The sequence below is a fragment of the Odontesthes bonariensis genome, chromosome 13, assembly GCF_027942865.1.
Source record: "Odontesthes bonariensis isolate fOdoBon6 chromosome 13, fOdoBon6.hap1, whole genome shotgun sequence".
Lineage (NCBI taxonomy): Eukaryota > Metazoa > Chordata > Actinopteri > Atheriniformes > Atherinopsidae > Odontesthes > Odontesthes bonariensis.
This window is the reverse complement of record NC_134518.1, coordinates 38,880,863-38,900,441: the sequence shown is the minus strand read 5'-3', so window position 1 is coordinate 38,900,441 and position 19,579 is coordinate 38,880,863. Positions and strand designations below refer to the sequence as shown.

The following is a 19,579-nucleotide window of genomic DNA, read 5'->3' as shown; positions in this document are numbered from 1 at the left end:
CATACTGCATACTACATACTACATACTGCATACTACATACTACATACTACATACTGCATACTGCATACTACATACTACATACTACATACTGCATACTCATCGATCAGACAGTATGCAGAGCGTTTACCCACAATGCATTTCGCTCCTGCCCGAGCTGAAATCAGCCGGCCTGAAGCTGATTTCCCTTAAGCTCTAAACTCTGTAAACTTTAGCAACATTTGAAACATTTTCAGGTGAGAAAGTAGTCGTTTAGATCCCCAACGTGTTGAAAACCTGACAAAATACCGGCTGTTTACAATTTTGTTCCCACGAATTCGGCGCTACTAAAGCTAGCCGCAGTGAGCTAATGCACTTCCGGTTATTTTCACAAAATAAAATACCCGTTGCCTTTTATCATAGGGAAAGCCATTACCATACAATTGGTGCTTTTGTTTTGAAAACAGGAAGTGAACCTACCCTCGTTGTAGCTAGCTTGAAACTGCCGTTTTGACAGGAAATGACGATCGGCGACGTCACGTTACGTTGCATCTTGGGTAGTTTGAGTATGAGTAGTAACCTCATGATGCATACCCAACATTTAGGAGAATCTAGTATGCATCCAGGAACTTAAAAAAGTTAAAGTTAGTAGGAGTAGTAGGAGAAGTAGGCGGTTTGGAACACAGCCTTTCTCTCTCTCAGCAGGTGTCCCTGCCTGGTGTTACGCTGCTTGTTGTCCCCTCTTTCCTGTCCTCTCAGCCCCCAGCTGGTCCAGGCAGATGGTTCCTGGTTCTGATGGAGGTTTCTTCCTGTTGTTTCTCTCCACAGTCGCCTCGTGGATCAGAGTTTAGATCCAATCTGTTGGTTTCCTTAACGAGGAAACTGTTTTGATTGGTTCTGTATGAATTGGACTAATTTGGAATTAAATTAATTTGATTTGATTGGCTTGTTACATTGTAAATAAAAAAGGCTTCTTCTCCTCGGCCTGAGACTGAAACTCTGTTGATGGTTCATCTTTTCTGCTGCATGAAGGAAAAAAGATTTAATAAAGAATCCACAGAAATACGAGAGCACAGAAGAGGTGATTTCCTCCATATTTATTAGAGCTGAGATCAATAACTAATCAATGTGACAGATTTAAAAGTATACAGGTTAATAAACAGTGAAGACAACGGCGATAGAAACACTGTGACATCATTGTGGACAGGAAGTAAGCAGGAAGTGATGTCATCAGAGACAAACACCGAACGGCTTTATTTCAGTTGGTTAAAATCGATTAAATTGAGTTTGTGACAGAATCCTCCAACATGTGACCGACATGTGACCTGCAGGTGAGTTCACCTGTTTGACCCGTCAGCGACTCATTGATGACCTCACTGTTTCCTGTTTCTGACCTCTCACACACTGACACGCCCCCACAGGTCACATGACTCAGTGGATCAGTGACCTCATGAGTTTGATCAGTTTGGCTTTTTGTCAATAAAGATTAAAAAAAACAGAAAAAATACATAAAAGTGGTCAGTCAGTGATGTCACAGGTCAGTCAGTGACATCACAGGTCAGTCAGTGACGTCACAGGTCAGTCTTAGCCAGAATGGTGATGAGTCTGCAGGACCAAGCAGCCAATCAGAGTCGCTGGAATCAGCTGATCAGCTGATCACCTGACTCAGGTGGAATGCTGGGTGAGGTCGTGGTCAGAGGCGGAGCTTGTCTGGCGCTCCACGACCCGCTGAGCCTTACAGGCGGCCATCTTGGCGTGGATGTCCCTCTTCCCTTCAAAGTAGTCGACGAGCGGTGGCTCGGTCAGCAGCGACGCCAGCACCTGCTCGAAGGAGATCGACCAATCCACATCCAGCACGCTGCCCCGCCTCTGCTCCCCGCCGATCAGCACGGTGTCGTCGGCGATGTCCTCGCACTGCAGCGAGCCGGAGCTCACCACCGAGTATGAGGACACCGACGTGTCGTCTTTGGCGTCTTCGTCGGACGTCGGCGGAGCCGCCGCCTCCAGCTGGGCGTCGGCCAGAGCGCAGCACACCTGAGCCTCGTCAGGCCCCTCCTCCTGTGGGCTGAGGGGCGTGGCCTGCGCTGTGGGCGTGGCCTGAGTCTCGTGCTTCTTGCCGCCGTTGCCGAACTTCTTGCCGACCTCGCCGATGTGCAGCAGCAGGCTGGCGACGGTGGCGATGGCGTGGTACAGCTCCTGCTCCAGCGGCTCCTCGCTGAACATGTTGTACAGAGTCTTACACACCTCGATGAACTGCTCCTGCACACAGGTAACCATGGCAACAGGTGAGCACAGGTTAAAGAGGGCAACAGGTGAGCACAGGTAACCTGGGGCAACAGGTGAACACAGGTAACCCGGGGCAACAGGTGAGCACAGGTAACCCGGGGCAACAGGTGAGCACAGGTTAAAGAGGGCAACAGGTGAGCACAGGTAAACCGGGGCAACAGGTGAGCACAGGTAACCCGGGGCAACAGGTGAGCACAGGTAACCCGGGGCAACAGGTGAGCACAGGTAACCCGGGGCAACAGGTGAGCACAGGTAACCCGGGGCAACAGGTGAACACAGGTAACCCGGGGCAACAGGTGAACACAGGTAACCCGGGGCAACAGGTTAGCACAGGTAACCCGGGTCAACAGGTGAACACAGGTAACCCGGGGCAACAGGTGAACACAGGTAACCCGGGGCAACAGGTGAGCACAGGGAACCCGGAGCAACAGGTGAACACAGGTAACCCGGGGCAACAGGTGAGCACAGGTAACCCGGGGCAACAGGTGAGCACAGGTAACCCGGGGCAACAGGTGAACACAGGTAACCCGGGGCAAGCAACAGGTGAGCACAGGTAACCCGGGGCAACAGGTGAGCACAGGTAAACCGGGGCAACAGGTGAGCACAGGTAACCCGGGGCAACAGGTGAGCACAGGTAACCCGGGGCAACAGGTGAGCACAGGTAACCCGGGGCAACAGGTGAGCACAGGGAACCCGGGGCAACAGGTGAACACAGGTAACCCGGGGCAACAGGTGAGCACAGGTAACCCGGGGCAACAGGTGAACACAGGTAACCCGGGGCAACAGGTGAGCACAGGGAACCCGGGGCAACAGGTGAACACAGGTAACCCGGGGCAACAGGTGAGCACAGGTAACCCGGGGCAACAGGTGAGCACAGGTAACCCGGGGCAACAGGTGAACACAGGTAACCCGGGGCAAGCAACAGGTGAGCACAGGTAACCCGGGGCAACAGGTGAGCACAGGTAACCCGGGGCAACAGGTGAGCACAGGTAAACCGGGGCAACAGGTGAGCACAGGTAACCCGGGGCAACAGGTGAGCACAGGTAAACCGGGGCAACAGGTGAGCACAGGTGACCCGGGGCAACAGGTGAGCACAGGTAACCCGGGGCAACAGGTGAGCACAGGTAACCCGGGGCAACAGGTGAACTCACACCTGACGGCGCCTCACCTGGTTCATCCTCGGCAGGGATTTGATGGTCTCCCTCTTGGGCTCCTTCTCCTTGGCCCACATCCTCAGGTAGTACCTGTAGTCCTTCACCTCTGAAACACACACAGGTGAGGTTAGAGGACAGAGTCTCAGGTGGTAACATCTGGAAGGGGGGCAGGGGATTACCTTTCTTTTCCTCACCGTCTGCTCCTCCATCCTTCAGCTCCTCACCTGTTCAGCAGAAAACATCAACAACATCAGGAACTAATCAGGAAGTAAAACCTGAACCCTGCAGGGGGTTCAGAAGAAGGCCGACCAGACCTGCACCTGTGCTACATTTGTCTCACACCTGTGCTACATTTGTCTCACACCTGTACTACATCTGTCTCACACCTGTGCTACACCTGTCTCACACCTGTGCTACACCTGTGTTACACCTGTGCTACACCTGTGCTACACCTGTGCTACACCTGTGTTACACCTGTGCTACACCTGTCTCACACCTGTGCTACACCTGTGTTACACCTGTGCTACATCTGTCTCACACCTGTCTCACACCTGTGCTACACCTGTGGTACACCTGTCTCGCACCTGTACTACACCTGTGTTACACCTGTGCTACACCTGTCTCACATCTGTGCTACACCTGTCTCACACCTGTGTTACACCTGTGTTACACCTGTGCTACACCTGTGTTACACCTGTACTACATCTGTCTCACACCTGTGCTACACCTGTCTTACACCTGTGCTATACCTGTCTCACACCTGTGCTACACCTGTCTCACACCTGTACTACACCTGTCTCACACCTGTGCTACATCTGTCTCACACCTGTGCTACACCTGTCTCACACCTGTGTTACACCTGTGCTATACCTGTGCTACACCTGTCTCACACCTGTGCTACATCTGTCTCACACCTGTGCTACACCTGTCTTACACCTGTGCTATACCTGTCTCACACCTGTGCTACACCTGTCTTACACCTGTGCTATACCTGTCTCACACCTGTGCTACACCTGTCTCACACCTGTCTCACACCTGTCTTACACCTGTGCTACACCTGTGCTATACCTGTCTCACACCTGTGCTACACGTGTCTCACACCTGTGCTACACCTGTCTTACACCTGTGCTATACCTGTCTCACACCTGTGCTACACCTGTCTCACACCTGTCTCACACCTGTGCTATACCTGTCTCACACCTGTCTCACACCTGTGCTATACCTGTCTCACACCTGTGCTACACGTGTCTCACACCTGTGCTACACCTGTCTCACACCTGTGCTATACTTGTCTCACACCTGTACTACACCTGTCTCACACCTGTGCTACACCTGTGCTACCCCCGTCTCACACCTGTGCTACACCTGTGCTACCCCCGTCTCACACCTGTGCTACACCTGTCTCACACCTGTGCTACACCTGTCTCACACCTGTACTACATCTGTCTCACACCTGTACAGGAACTTGCTGTGGTTCTATTTCCGGTTCTGGAAAGTCAGACATTTCCATTGAGACCTCCTGCTGGGTCTGAACCGAGTCAGTTGGAGGTTACTGATGGTTCATAAACATCAGCTGAGACACACCTGCTGTGACATCACTGACTGTGGGCGGGGTCAGTGAGACTGCTGACATCACAAAGACACAAACCTGATGTCACTTCCTGCTGCCGCAAAGTGTCCAGATCAGACAGGAAAGAAGATTCTGGAGGAAATATCACAGAGGAAGAGGAGGAGGAAGAGGAGAAGGAGAAGGAGGAGGAGGAGGAGGAAGAGGAGGAAGAGAAGGAGGAGGAAGAGGAAGAGGAAGAAGAGGAAGAGGAGGAGGAGGAGGAGGAAGAAGAGGAGGAGAAGAAGGAGGAAGAGGAGGAGGAGGAAGAGAAGGAGGAGGAGGAGGAGGAGGAGGAGGAGGAGGAGGAGGAAGAAGAGGAGAAGGAGGAAGAGGAGGAGGAGGAAGCAGTGAAACAAAGATGAGGTCATCAGATGCTTCTTCATGCAGATCAAACAGCTGGTCAGCTGACAGCAGCTTCCTGTTTGTGTTTACCTGCCGGTTCCTCATCAGTGAAGAAGCGCGTGGCCTCCAGAGCAGACTCCGCCTCCTCCGGAACCAGAGCTGAAACAGACAAGTCAACGTTTAGAACCGTTTAGAGCCGTTTAGAGCCGTTTAGAGCCGTTTATAAACGTTTAGAACCGTTTGTTCTTCAGGGGCTGAGGTTAGAGGTCAACCTTTGATTTGCTGCGGGCAGTTGTTGAGTTGCGTGGGTGGGAGCTGAGAGGAGGGGTTTGTGCTGATGTACATCTGAGTGTCATCAGCATAGCAATAAAACTGAGTCCATGGTTACGGATAGTTTGTCCTAGGGGGAGCATGTAGATGGTGAAGAGAAGGGGGCCCAGGACAGACCCCTGGGGGACGCCATGGTTAACTGCTGCAGTGATGGAGTTGATGTTTAGAGTGATGTATTGTTTCCTGGTTGAGAGGTAAGACTGGAACCAAGAGAGAGCTGTGGCAGTGAGGCCAATGAGTTTAGAGAGACGGGTGAGGAGGATGGAGGGCGGTTTCAGTACAGTGGTGGATTCTGAAACCGGACTGGAGAGGTTCGAAGAGCTCATGGTGGGACATGTGGTGTTGGAGCTGGGCAGCCACTGCTCTTTCCAAGGGAAGGTTGGAGTTTGGGCGATAGTTGTTAGGGTCATCTGGGTCCAGTCCAGGCTTTTTGAGGGTTGGAAGGTTGGCAGAGCTGCGATCGTCCTTTAAGAAGATCGACCAGAAGAAGATCGACCAGAAGAAGATTGTCCTTTAAGGAGATCTTCCTTGAAAAAGTCGAGTGCCTTTGTTCTACAGCCTTAGTTTTTAGACTGAAGCTTCCAACAACAGGAGTTACTTTGTACTGCTTCACTAATTGCTGATTGGCTGCAGGAGTGCAGGCTCCTCCCTCAGATTAACAGTTGGCCACTCTTGGCTGAAACTCGTCTCAATGGGGGCTGTCATCACACAGTGAAACTAAACCAGCAGCAAGCCTACTAAGCAGTCAAAGTATAGCAAAAAGCATCCTGGTACACAAGACAAATGTTACTTACTTATTCTGGATGAATCAAGTTCAGAGTCCCTCCAGAAGTTAAAACCACACAATGAGCTAACACACTACCTGGACTAAACAGAACTTGGGTCATCACTACCCGGACTAAACAGAACTTGGGTCATCACTACCCGGACTAAACAGAACTTGGGTCATCACTGCCTGGACTAAACAGAACTTGGGTCATCACTACCTGGACTAAACAGAACTTGGGTCATCACTACCTGGACTAAACAGAACTTGGGTCATCACTACCCGGACTAAACAGAACTTGGGTCATCACTACCCGGACTAAACAGAACTTGGGTCATCACTACCCGGACTAAACAGAACTTGGGTCATCACTACCCGGACTAAACAGAACTTGGGTCATCACTACCGGGACTAAACAGAACTTGGGTCATCACTACCCGGACTAAACAGAACTTGGGTCATCACTACCCGGACTAAACAGAACTTGGGTCATCACTACCCGGACTAAACAGAACTTGGGTCATCACTACCCGGACTAAACAGAACTTGGGTCATCACAACCTGGACTAAACAGAACTTGGGTCATCACTACCCGGACCAAACAGAACTTGGGTCATCACTACCTGGACTAAACAGAACCTGGGTCATCACCACTACTACCTGGACTAAACAGAACTTGGGTCATCACTACCTGGACTAAACAGAACTTGGGTCATCACTACCTGGACTAAACAGAACTTGGGTCATCACTACCTGGGCTAAACAGAACTTGGGTCATCACTACCTGGGCTAAACAGAACTTGGGTCATCACTACCTGGGCTAAACAGAACTTGGGTCATCACTACCTGGACTAAACAGAACTTGGGTCATCACTACCTGGACTAAACAGAACTTGGGTCATTACCACTACTACCTGGACTAAACAGAACTTGGGTCATCACTACCCGGACTAAACAGAACTTGGGTCATCACTACCCGGACTAAACAGAACTTGGGTCATCACTACCTGGACTAAACAGAACCTGGGTCATCACCACTACTACCTGGACTAAACAGAACTTGGGTCATCACTACCCGGACCAAACAGAACTTGGGTCATCACTACCTGGACTAAACAGAACTTGGGTCATCACCACTACTACCTGGACTAAACAGAACTTGGGTCATCACTACCTGGACTAAACAGAACTTGGGTCATCACTACCTGGACTAAACAGAACTTGGGTCATCACTACCTGGGCTAAACAGAACTTGGGTCATCACTACCTGGGCTAAACAGAACTTGGGTCATCACTACCTGGGCTAAAAAGAACTTGGGTCATCACTACCTGGACTAAACAGAACTTGGGTCATCACTACCCGGACTAAACAGAACTTGGGTCATCACCACTACTACCTGGACTAAACAGAACTTGGGTCATCACTACCTGGGCTAAACAGAACTTGGGTCATCACTACCTGGGCTAAACAGAACTTGGGTCATCACTACCTGGGCTAAACAGAACTTGGGTCATCACTACCTGGGCTAAACAGAACTTGGGTCATCACTACCTGGGCTAAACAGAACTTGGGTCATCACTACCTGGACTAAACAGAACTTGGGTCATCACTACCTGGGCTAAACAGAACTTGGGTCATCACTACCTGGGCTAAACAGAACTTGGGTCATCACTACCTGGGCTAAACAGAACTTGGGTCATCACTACCTGGACTAAACAGAACTTGGGTCATCACTACCTGGACTAAACAGAACTTGGGTCATCACTACCTGGACTAAACAGAACTTGGGTCATCACTACCCGGACTAAACAGAACTTGGGTCATCACTACCCGGACTAAACAGAACTTGGGTCATCACCACTACTACCTGGACTAAACAGAACTTGGGTCATCACTACCCGGACTAAACAGAACTTGGGTCATCACCACTACTACCTGGACTAAACAGAACTTGGGTCATCACTACCCGGACTAAACAGAACTTGGGTCATCACTACCCGGACTAAACAGAACTTGGGTCATCACTACCTGGACTAAACAGAACTTGGGTCATCACTACCCGGACCAAACAGAACTTGGGTCATCACTACCTGGACTAAACAGAACCTGGGTCATCACTACCCGGACTAAACAGAACTTGGGTCATCACTACCCGGACTAAACAGAACTTGGGTCATCACTACCTGGACTAAACAGAACTTGGGTCATCACTACCTGGGCTAAACAGAACTTGGGTCATCACTACCTGGGCTAAACAGAACTTGGGTCATCACTACCTGGGCTAAACAGAACTTGGGTCATCACTACCTGGACTAAACAGAACTTGGGTCATCACTACCTGGGCTAAACAGAACTTGGGTCATCACCACTACTACCTGGACTAAACAGAACTTGGGTCATCACTACCCGGACTAAACAGAACTTGGGTCATCACCACTACTACCTGGACTAAACAGAACCTGGGTCATCACTACCTGGACTAAACAGAACTTGGGTCATCACTACCCGGACTAAACAGAACTTGGGTCATCACTACCCGGACTAAACAGAACTTGGGTCATCACTACCCGGACTAAACAGAACTTGGGTCATCACTACCCGGACTAAACAGAACTTGGGTCATCACTACCCGGACTAAACAGAACTTGGGTCATCACTACCCGGACTAAACAGAACTTGGGTCATCACTACCCGGACTAAACAGAACTTGGGTCATCACTACCTGGACTAAACAGAACTTGGGTCATCACTACCCGGACCAAACAGAACTTGGGTCATCACTACCTGGACTAAACAGAACCTGGGTCATCACCACTACTACCTGGACTAAACAGAACTTGGGTCATCACTACCTGGACTAAACAGAACTTGGGTCATCACTACCTGGACTAAACAGAACTTGGGTCATCACTACCTGGGCTAAACAGAACTTGGGTCATCACTACCTGGGCTAAACAGAACTTGGGTCATCACTACCTGGGCTAAACAGAACTTGGGTCATCACTACCTGGACTAAACAGAACTTGGGTCATCACTACCCGGACTAAACAGAACTTGGGTCATCACCACTACTACCTGGACTAAACAGAACTTGGGTCATCACTACCTGGGCTAAACAGAACTTGGGTCATCACTACCTGGGCTAAACAGAACTTGGGTCATCACTACCTGGGCTAAACAGAACTTGGGTCATCACTACCTGGGCTAAACAGAACTTGGGTCATCACTACCTGGACTAAACAGAACTTGGGTCATCACTACCTGGGCTAAACAGAACTTGGGTCATCACCACTACTACCTGGACTAAACAGAACTTGGGTCATCACTACCTGGACTAAACAGAACTTGGGTCATCACTACCTGGGCTAAACAGAACTTGGGTCATCACTACCTGGGCTAAACAGAACTTGGGTCATCACCACTACTACCTGGACTAAACAGAACTTGGGTCATCACTACCTGGACTAAACAGAACTTGGGTCATCACTACCTGGGCTAAACAGAACTTGGGTCATCACTACCTGGGCTAAACAGAACTTGGGTCATCACCACTACTACCTGGACTAAACAGAACTTGGGTCATCACTACCTGGACTAAACAGAACTTGGGTCATCACTACCTGGGCTAAACAGAACTTGGGTCATCACTACCTGGGCTAAACAGAACTTGGGTCATCACCACTACTACCTGGACTAAACAGAACTTGGGTCATCACTACCTGGACTAAACAGAACTTGGGTCATCACTACCTGGACTAAACAGATCTTGGGTCATGCAGGCCCCTCCCACAGATTAACGGGACGTTACCTGGCGGCAGGTGGAGCTTGTAGAGCAGCTTCAGCTTCTCCGTCATGTCTCCGTGGTACATCCCACCTGCAGAAACACACATGGATCAAACCGGGAACAGGAACCAGGAACCAGGAACCAGGTCTGGGTCTGGGTCAGAACCAGGAACCAGGAACCAGGAACCAGGTCTGGGTCTGGGTCAGAACCAGGAACCAGGAACCAGGAACCAGGTCTGGGTCAGAACCAGGAACCAGGAACCAGGAACCAGGTCTGGGTCTGGGTCTGGGTCAGGGTCAGAACCAGGAACCAGGAACCAGGAACCAGGTCTGGGTCTGGGTCTTGGTCAGAACCAGGAACCAGGAACCAGGAACCAGGAACCAGGTCTGGGTCACTACTCACTCAGCCCGGTGATGAACTCTTTGAAGTTGACCAGCCCGTCCTGGTTCTGGTCCAGGAGTCTGAAGAGGCGGGCCGAGAGCGTGTGGGTGTGGCCTCCGCAGACCCAGGGAGCCAATGAGGCGAAGAGCTGGGTGAACTGGGCGGGGTCGATCCGGTACTGCTCCAGGTACGGCAGGCTGGGGTCATGGCGGTCCGCGGCGGAGCTGCTGGCGCCCCAGTAACAGCTGGTCATGTGTTTGGACTGAACCGGGTCACAGAGAGACAGCAGAGTCAGTCTTAAAGAGACAGTACGGCCTTAAAGAGACAGTACGGCTGGTTCTGACCTTAAAGAGACAGTACGGCTGGCCTTAAAGAGACAGTGCGGTGGGTTCTGACCTTAAAGAGACAGTACGACTGGTTCTGACCTTAAAGAGACAGTACGGCTGGTTCTGACCTTAAAGAGACAGTACGGCTGGCCTTAAAGAGACAGTGCGGTGGGTTCTGACCTTAAAGAGACAGTACGGTTGGTTCTGACCTTAAAGAGACAGTACGACTGGTTCTGACCTTAAAGAGACAGTACGGCTGGCCTTAAAGAGACAGTGCGGTGGGTTCTGACCTTAAAGAGACAGTACGGCTGGTTCTGACCTTAAAGAGACAGTACGGCTGGCCTTAAAGAGACAGTGCGGTGGGTTCTGACCTTAAAGAGACAGTACGGCTGGTTCTGACCTTAAAGAGACAGTACGGCTGGCCTTAAAGAGACAGTGCGGTGGGTTCTGACCTTAAAGAGACAGTACGGTGGGTTCTGACCTTAAAGAGACAGTACGGCTGGCCTTAAAGAGACAGTACGGTGGGTTCTGACCTTAAAGAGACAGTACGGTTGGTTCTGACCTTAAAGAGACAGTACGGTGGGTTCTGACCTTAAAGAGACAGTACGGTGGGTTCTGACCTTAAAGAGACAGTACGGTGGGTTCTGACCTTAAAGAGACAGTACGGTGGGTTCTGACCTTAAAGAGACAGTACGGTGGGTTCTGACCTTAAAGAGACAGTACGGCTGGCCTTAAAGAGACAGTACGGTGGGTTCTGACCTTAAAGAGACAGTACGGTTGGTTCTGACCTTAAAGAGACAGTACGGTGGGTTCTGACCTTAAAGAGACAGTACGGTGGGTTCTGAACTTAAAGAGACAGTATGGTGGGTTCTGACCTTAAAGAGACAGTACGGTTGGTTCTGACCTTAAAGAGACAGTACGGTGGGTTCTGACCTTAAAGAGACAGTACGGTTGGTTCTGACCTTAAAGAGACAGTACGGTTGGTTCTGACCTTAAAGAGACAGTACGGTGGGTTCTGACCTTAAAGAGACAGTACGGCTGGTTCTGACCTTAAAGAGACAGTACGGCTGGTTCTGACCTTAAAGAGACAGTACGGTGGGTTCTGACCTTAAAGAGACAGTACGGCTGGTTCTGACCTTAAAGAGACAGTACGGTGGGTTCTGACCTTAAAGAGACAGTGCGGTGGGTTCTGACCTTAAAGAGACAGTACGGCTGGTTCTGACCTTAAAGAGACAGTACGGTGGGTTCTGACCTTAAAGAGACAGTATGGCTGACCTCAAAGAGACAGTACGGTGGGTTCTGACCTTAAAGAGACAGTACGGCTGACCTTAAAGAGACAGTACGGTGGGTTCTGACCTTAAAGAGACAGTACAGCTCCTCCAGCTCCTCGATGCTGAAGGCCGACTCCGTCATCATCGCCCTCACCTGCACACACATCAAACCGTGAACTCTGACCCCACCGACACGGCAGCATTACCTCGCAGCACGGTACACCCACCACGCTCCTTTTGGCCGTGTCCTCCAGAGACTGGATGACCTTTAACCTCTGCTTGAACCTCATCTGCTCGATGACATCAGAGCGCAGGCTGCCGAACTTCTGCACAGAGAAAAAAACAATCACGTCCAGGTACGGTCAGGTGACACGTCTTCCTATTTATGACATCACTCTGACATCACTCTGACCTCATAGGATGACTTGATGAGGTCAAACACGTCGATCTCGGGGGGCGGGTCCTCTCCGCTGGTCAGCAGGGCGTGCAGGTGAGGGATGGGCGGAGCCACAGTTTGTTTATTTACAACATTATCCAGGTACCTGTGGCACAGGAGAAGTACGTCCATATTGTTTTTATATCTGAACCTGATCAGAACCAGGTTTGGACCTGAACCGGGCCTCGACTCCTACCTGCCTAGGATGGTCATGGCCTCTCCCTCATCGCTGCAGGACAGCAAGGCGTCCATGTTGTCATGGAGGACCGCCAGCGCCACCTGCAGGTTGGTGAGGAACAAGCAGGAAAGGTCACATTTCTCTCTGGTTCTGGTTCTGGTTTATAGCAGGAAAGGTCACATTTCTCTCTGGTTCTGGTTCTGGTTTATAACAGGAAAGGTCACATTTCTCTCTGGTTCTGGTTCTGGTTTATAACAGGAACAGTCACATTTCTCTCTGGTTCTGGTTCTGGTTTATAACAGGAAAGGTCACATTTCTCTCTGGTTCTGGTTCTGGTTTATAACAGGAACAGTCACATTTCTCTCTGGTTCTGGTTCTGGTTTATAACAGGAACAGTCACATTTCTCTCTGGTTCTGGTTCTGGTTTATAACAGGAAAAGTCACATTTCTCTCTGGTTCTGGTTTATAACAGGAAAGGTCACATTTCTCTCTGGTTCTGGTTCTGGTTTATAACAGGAAAAGTCACATTTCTCTCTGGTTCTGGTTTATAACAGGAAAGGTCACATTTCTCTCTGGTTCTGGTTCTGGTTTATAACAGGAAAAGTCACATTTCTCTCTGGTTCTGGTTCTGGTTTATAGCAGGAAAGGTCACATTTCTCTCTGGTTCTGGTTTCTTTCAGTTCAAAAGGAGTTTTTTCTTCCCACAGGCACCTCATGCACGCTCAGGACGGAGATTGGATCGATCAGTTTCCTTAGCTAGACATTTTTATGAATCAGGGTTACATGAAAACCATCATAGTGACTTGGAGTTGTGTGCTTTCGCTGTTAAGTCCAAAAAGATTGTTTCAAACTAAGCCAAATATTAATAAATCCCAACCAAAACGTTCGGTACCTGGAAGATGACTTTGATGCCCTCGTAGAAGAAGCAGTCCACCAGAAGGACGGCGCTGTCGAACGGCATCACGGACAGGAAGAGGGTGAGGAACCAGGACAGGCTGATGGTGGAGATGACCCCCAGATCCTGCATGTGTTCATACAGCAGGGGGAGGAAGGCCCGGGTCAGCTCCTCGAACACGCCCTGATCCACCAGAGCTCCTGAGGGAAGAAAACGCTTTCAGGCCGGGGCCGAAAAACTGCTGAAAACTGCTGAAAACTGTCCAAAAACTGCCCAAAACTGCTGAAAACTGCTGAGAACTGCCCAAAACTGCCCAAAACTGCTGAAAACTGCTGAAAACTACTGAAAACTGTCCAAAAACTGCCCATAACTGCTGAAAACTGCTGAGAACTGCTGAAAACTGCCCAAAACTGCTGAAAACTACTGAAAACTGTCCAAAAACTGCCCAAAACTGCTGAAAACTGCTGAGAACTGCTGAAAACTGCCCAAAACTGCTGAAAACTACTGAAAACTGTCCAAAAACTGCCCAAAACTGCTGAAAACTGCTGAGAACTGCTGAAAACTGCCCAAAACTGCTGAAAACTACTGAAAACTGTCCAAAAACTGCCCAAAACTGCTGAAAACTGCTGAGAACTGCTGAAAACTACTGAAAACTACTGAAAACTGTCCAAAAACTGCTGAAAACTGCTGAGAACTGTCCAAAAACTGCCCAAAACTGCTGAAAACTGCTGAGAACTGCTGAGAACTGCCCAAACACTGCTGAAAACTGCTGAAAACTACTGAAAACTGTCCAAAAACTGCCCATAACTGCTGAAAACTGCTGAGAACTGCTGAAAAGTGCCCAAAACTGCTGAAAACTACTGAAAACTGCTGAAAAGTGCCGAGAAGTGCTGAAAACTACAGGGAACATCACTAAAGGTGGTCTAACAGAAGGCCCGGGTCAGCTCCTCAAACACGCCCTGATCCACCAGAGCTCCTGGGGGAACAAAACACTTTCAGGCCAGGGGCGAAAACTGCTGAAAACTGCTGAAAAAAACAACTGAAAACTGCCGAAAACTGCTGAAAACTGCTGAAAACTGCTGAAAACTGCCGAAAACTACTGAAAACTGCCGAAAACTGCCGAAAAACTACGGGAACATCACAAAACAGAAAGGGGGTCTAACAGAAGGCCCGGGGTCAACCTGACTTGGTCTGTAACTTCTGTTACAGAACCCTGACCCTGTTACAGAACCCTGACCCGTTAACAGAACCCTGACCCTGTTACAGAACCCTGACCCTGTTACAGAACCCTGACCTGTTAACAGAACCCTGACCCTGGACCATGACCCTGTTCTGGTATCACTGACCTACAACCCTGTTACAGAACACTGACCCTGTTACAGAACACTGACCCTGTTACAGAACCCTGACCCTGTTACAGAACCCTGACCCTGTAACAGAGCCCTGACCCTGTAACAGAAAACTGACCCTGTAACAGAACCCTGACCCTGTTACAGAACCCTGACCCTGTTACAGAACCCTGACCCGTTAACAGAACCCTGACCCTGGACCATGACCCTGTTCTGGTATCACTGACCTACAACCCTGTTACAGAACACTGACCCTGTTACAGAACACTGACCCTGTTACAGAACCCTGACCCTGTTACAGAGCCCTGACCCTGTTACAGAACACTGACCCTGTTACAGAACCCTGACCCTGTAACAGAAAACTGACCCGTTAACAGAACCCTGACCCTGGACCATGACCCTGACCCTGTTCTGGTATCACTGACCTACAACCCTGTTACAGAACCCTGACCCTGTTACAGAACCCTGACCCTGTAACAGAAACCTGACCCTGTTACAGAACCCTGACCCTGTAACAGAAACCTGACCCTGTTACAGAACCCTGACCCTGTAACAGAACCCTGACCCGTTAACAGAACCCTGACCCTGTTACAGAGCCCTGACCCTGTTACAGAACCCTGACCCTGTAACAGAACCCTGACCCTGTAACAGAAACCTGACCCTGTTCTGGTATCACTAACCTACGACCCGGGTGTTGTAGTAGTCCGGCAGCATGCGCTCACACAGCGCCACCAGCAGCCAGAAGGCCTCTTCCTCTGTGCAGTAAAGCAGCAGGACGGAGGTGACGATGTTCATCGCCTGATGGAGGAAGAAGGAGTCATTGTGTGCAGAAGCAGAAATAAATCACAGTTAGCAAACTTTCAGAGCTTCATGTCTTCCCAAAACATCGTCTTTGAGAGATGACGATAGGATAACGTAATCAGCTGCGAGTCGCTTATTCTCTTTAAAAATGTGGCATAAAGACTAAAGACGGAATCACAGCAAACTTAGTTAACAGTTACAAGTTTTTGGTTGTTTTCTGGACTTTTATACATTGACTACGAAGCCTCAGAGATCCGATGTAACAGGAAAAGAAAAACCTGTTTTATTGTTTTGTTTTTGAGTAGAACTGTGAGTACGCGATGAGCAAACAAAGATTTAAATTAATTTAAGACTTTAATGTGATGGACAACCTGAAAGGGTCTGAAAGCTTCGTCATTCCAACACTGAAAAACTATCAGTGAAAGATCAGGACACCTTACACCACCTTACCTGGCAGTACCCCACCTTACCTTACCTCACCTTACCCCACCTTTCCCCACCTTACCTGGCAGTACCCCACCTTACCCCGCCTTACCTGGCAGTACCTCACCTTACCCCACCCTACCCCACCTTCCCTGGCAGTACCCCACCTTCCCTGGCAGTACCCCACCTTACCTGGCAGTACCCCACCTCACTCCACCTTACCTCACCTTACAAGGCAGTACCCCACCTTACCTGGCAGTACCCCACCTTACCCCACCATACCCCACCTTACCTGGCAGTACCCCACCTTACTCCACCTAACCTGGCAGTACCCCGCCATATCTGGGAGTAATCCACCTTACCTGGCAGTACCCCACCTTACCCTGCAGTACCCCACCTTACCTGGCAGTACCCCACCTTACCCCACCCTACCCCACCTTACCTGGCAGTACACCACTCTGCCCCACCTTACCTGGCAGTACCCCACCTTACTCCACCTAACCTGGCAGTACCCCACCTTACCCCGCCATACCTGGCAGTCCCCACCTTACCCCACCTTACCTGGCAGTACCCCACCTTACTCCACCTAACCTGGCAGTACCCCACCTTACTCCACCTTACCCTGCAGTACCCCACCTCACTCCACCTTTGTTTTCTGGACTTTTATACATTGACTACGAAGCCTCAGAGATCCGATGTAACAGGAAAAGAAAAACCTGTTTTATTGTTTTGTTTTTGAGTAGAACTGTGAGTACGCGATGAGCAAACAAAGATTTAAATTAATTTAAGACTTTAATGTGATGGACAACCTGAAAGAGTCTGAAAGCTTCGTCACTCCAACACTGAAAAACTATCAGTGAAAGATCAGGACACCTTACACCACCTTACCTGGCAGTACCCCACCTTACCTTACCTTACCCCACCTTTCCCCACCTTACCTGGCAGTACCCCACCTTACCCCAACTTACCTGGCAGTACCCCACCCAACCCCACCTTACCTGGCAGTATCCCACTCTACCCCGCCTTACCTGGCAGTACCCCACCTCACTCCACCTTACCTCACCTTACCAGGCAGTACCCCACCTTACTCCACCTTACCTGGCAGTACCCCACCTTACCCCACCTTACCTGGCAGTACCCCACCTCACTCCACCTTACCTCACCTTACCAGGCAGTACCCCACCTTACTCCAACTTACCTTACCTTACCCCACCTTACCTGGCAGTACCCCACCTTACCCCGCCTTACCTGGCAGTACCCCACCTTACCCCACCCTACCCCACCTTACCTGGCAGTACCCCACCTTACCCCGCCTTACCTGGCAGTACCCCACCTTACCCCGCCTTACCTGGCAGTACCTCACCTTACCCTGCAGTACCCCACCTTACCTGGCAGTACCCCACCTTACCCCACCATACCCCACCTTACCTGGCAGTACCCCACCTTACTCCACCTAACCTGGCAGTACCCCGCCATATCTGGGAGTAATCCACCTTACCTGGCAGTACCCCACCTTACCCCACCATACCCCACCTTACCTGGCAGTGCCCCACCTTACTCTACCTAACCTGGCAGTACCCCGCCATATCTGGGAGTAATCCACCTTACCTGGCAGTACCCCACCTTACCCTGCAGTACCCCACCTTACCTGGCAGTACCCCACCTTACCCCACCCTACCCCACCTTACCTGGCAGTACACCACTCTGCCCCACCTTACCTGGCAGTACCCCACCTTACCCCACCTTACCAGACAGTACCCCACCCTACCTGGGAGTACTCCACCTTACCTGGCAGTACCCCACCTTACTCCACCTAACCTGGCAGTACCCCACCTTACCCCGCCATACCTGGCAGTCCCCACCTTACCCCACCTTACCTGGCAGTACCCCACCTTACTCCACCTAACCTGGCAGTACCCCACCTTACTCTGCAGTACCCCACCTCACTCCACCTTTGTTTTCTGGACGTTTATACATTGACTACGAAGCCTCAGAGATCCGATGTAACAGGAAAAGAAAAACCTGTTTTATTGTTTTGTTTTTGAGTAGAACTGTGAGTACGCGATGAGCAAACAAAGATTTAAATTAATTTAAGACTTAAATGTGATGGACAACCTGAAAGAGTCTGAAAGCTTCGTCACTCCAACACTGAAAAACTATCAGTGAAAGATCAGGACACCTTACACCACCTTACCTGGCAGTACCCCACCTTACCTTACCTCACCTTACCCCACCTTTCCCCACCTTACCTGGCAGTACCCCACCTTACCCCAACTTACCTGGCAGTACCCCACCCAACCCCACCTTACCTGGCAGTACCCCACTTTACCCCAACTTACCTGGCAGTACCCCACCCAACCCCACCTTACCTGGGAGTATCCCACTTTACCACCACCTTGCCTGGCAGTACCCCACCTTACCTGGCAGTACCCCATCTTACCTGGCAGTACCCCACCTTACTCTACCTTACCCCACCTTGCCAGGCAGTACCCCACCTTACTCCAACTTACCTTACCTTACCCCGCCTTACCTTACCCCACCTTACCTGGCAGTACCCCACCTTACCCCACCATACCCCGCCTTACCTGGCAGTACCCCACCTTACCCCACCTTACCTGGCAGTACCCAACCCTACCCCGCCTTACCTGGCAGTACCACACTCTACCCCGCCTTACCTAGCAGTACCCCACCTTACCTGGCAGTACCTCACCTTACCCCACCCTACCCCACCTTACCTGGCAGTACCCCACCTTCCCTGGCAGTACCCCACCTTACCCCACCCTACCTGGCAGTACCCCACCTTACCCCGCCATACCTGGCAGTACCCCACTTTACCCCACCTTACCTGGCAGTACCCCACCTTACTCCACCTTACCCTGCAGTACCCCACCTTACCTGGTAGTACCCTACCTCACTCCACCTTACCTGGCAGTACCCCACCTTACCCCACCTAACCTGGCAGTACCCCACCTTACCTCGCAGTACCTCACCTTAACCCACCTTACCTGGCAGTACCCCACCTTACCCGGCAGTACCCCACCATGCCTGACAGTACCCCACCTTATCTGGGAGTACCCCACCTTACCTGGCAGTACCCCACCTTACCTGGGAGTACCCCACCTTACCTGGCAGTACCCCACCTTACCTGGCAGTACCCCACCTTACCTGGCAGTACCCCACCTTTTCTGGGAGTACCTCACCTTACCTGGCAGTACCCCACCTTACCTGGCAGTACCCCGCCCTGCCCCACGTTACCTGGCAGTACCCCACC

The 19,579-nt window shown here is 50.7% G+C and overlaps 1 protein-coding gene across 1 annotated transcript in view; it reads right to left on the bottom strand.

The window, feature by feature from the left end:
• Positions 1 to 1,047: 1,047 nt before the first annotated feature.
• The window catches only part of tbc1d9b (TBC1 domain family member 9b), a 42,378-nt gene continuing 23,846 nt past the window's right edge, over positions 1,048 to 19,579 (bottom strand). The window contains exons 11-23 of the mRNA XM_075482061.1: positions 15,765 to 15,882; positions 13,733 to 13,935; positions 12,859 to 12,941; positions 12,639 to 12,768; positions 12,454 to 12,552; positions 12,312 to 12,380; positions 10,651 to 10,891; positions 10,273 to 10,338; positions 5,458 to 5,526; positions 5,065 to 5,118; positions 3,596 to 3,640; positions 3,431 to 3,522; positions 1,048 to 2,235 (exon numbers count right to left, since the gene is read on the bottom strand). Of these exons, the coding sequence (XP_075338176.1) occupies positions 1,642 to 2,235; positions 3,431 to 3,522; positions 3,596 to 3,640; positions 5,065 to 5,118; positions 5,458 to 5,526; positions 10,273 to 10,338; positions 10,651 to 10,891; positions 12,312 to 12,380; positions 12,454 to 12,552; positions 12,639 to 12,768; positions 12,859 to 12,941; positions 13,733 to 13,935; positions 15,765 to 15,882 (1,863 nt within the window). The 3' untranslated portion in view covers positions 1,048 to 1,641. The remainder of the gene's footprint in view (positions 2,236 to 3,430; positions 3,523 to 3,595; positions 3,641 to 5,064; positions 5,119 to 5,457; positions 5,527 to 10,272; positions 10,339 to 10,650; positions 10,892 to 12,311; positions 12,381 to 12,453; positions 12,553 to 12,638; positions 12,769 to 12,858; positions 12,942 to 13,732; positions 13,936 to 15,764; positions 15,883 to 19,579) is intronic.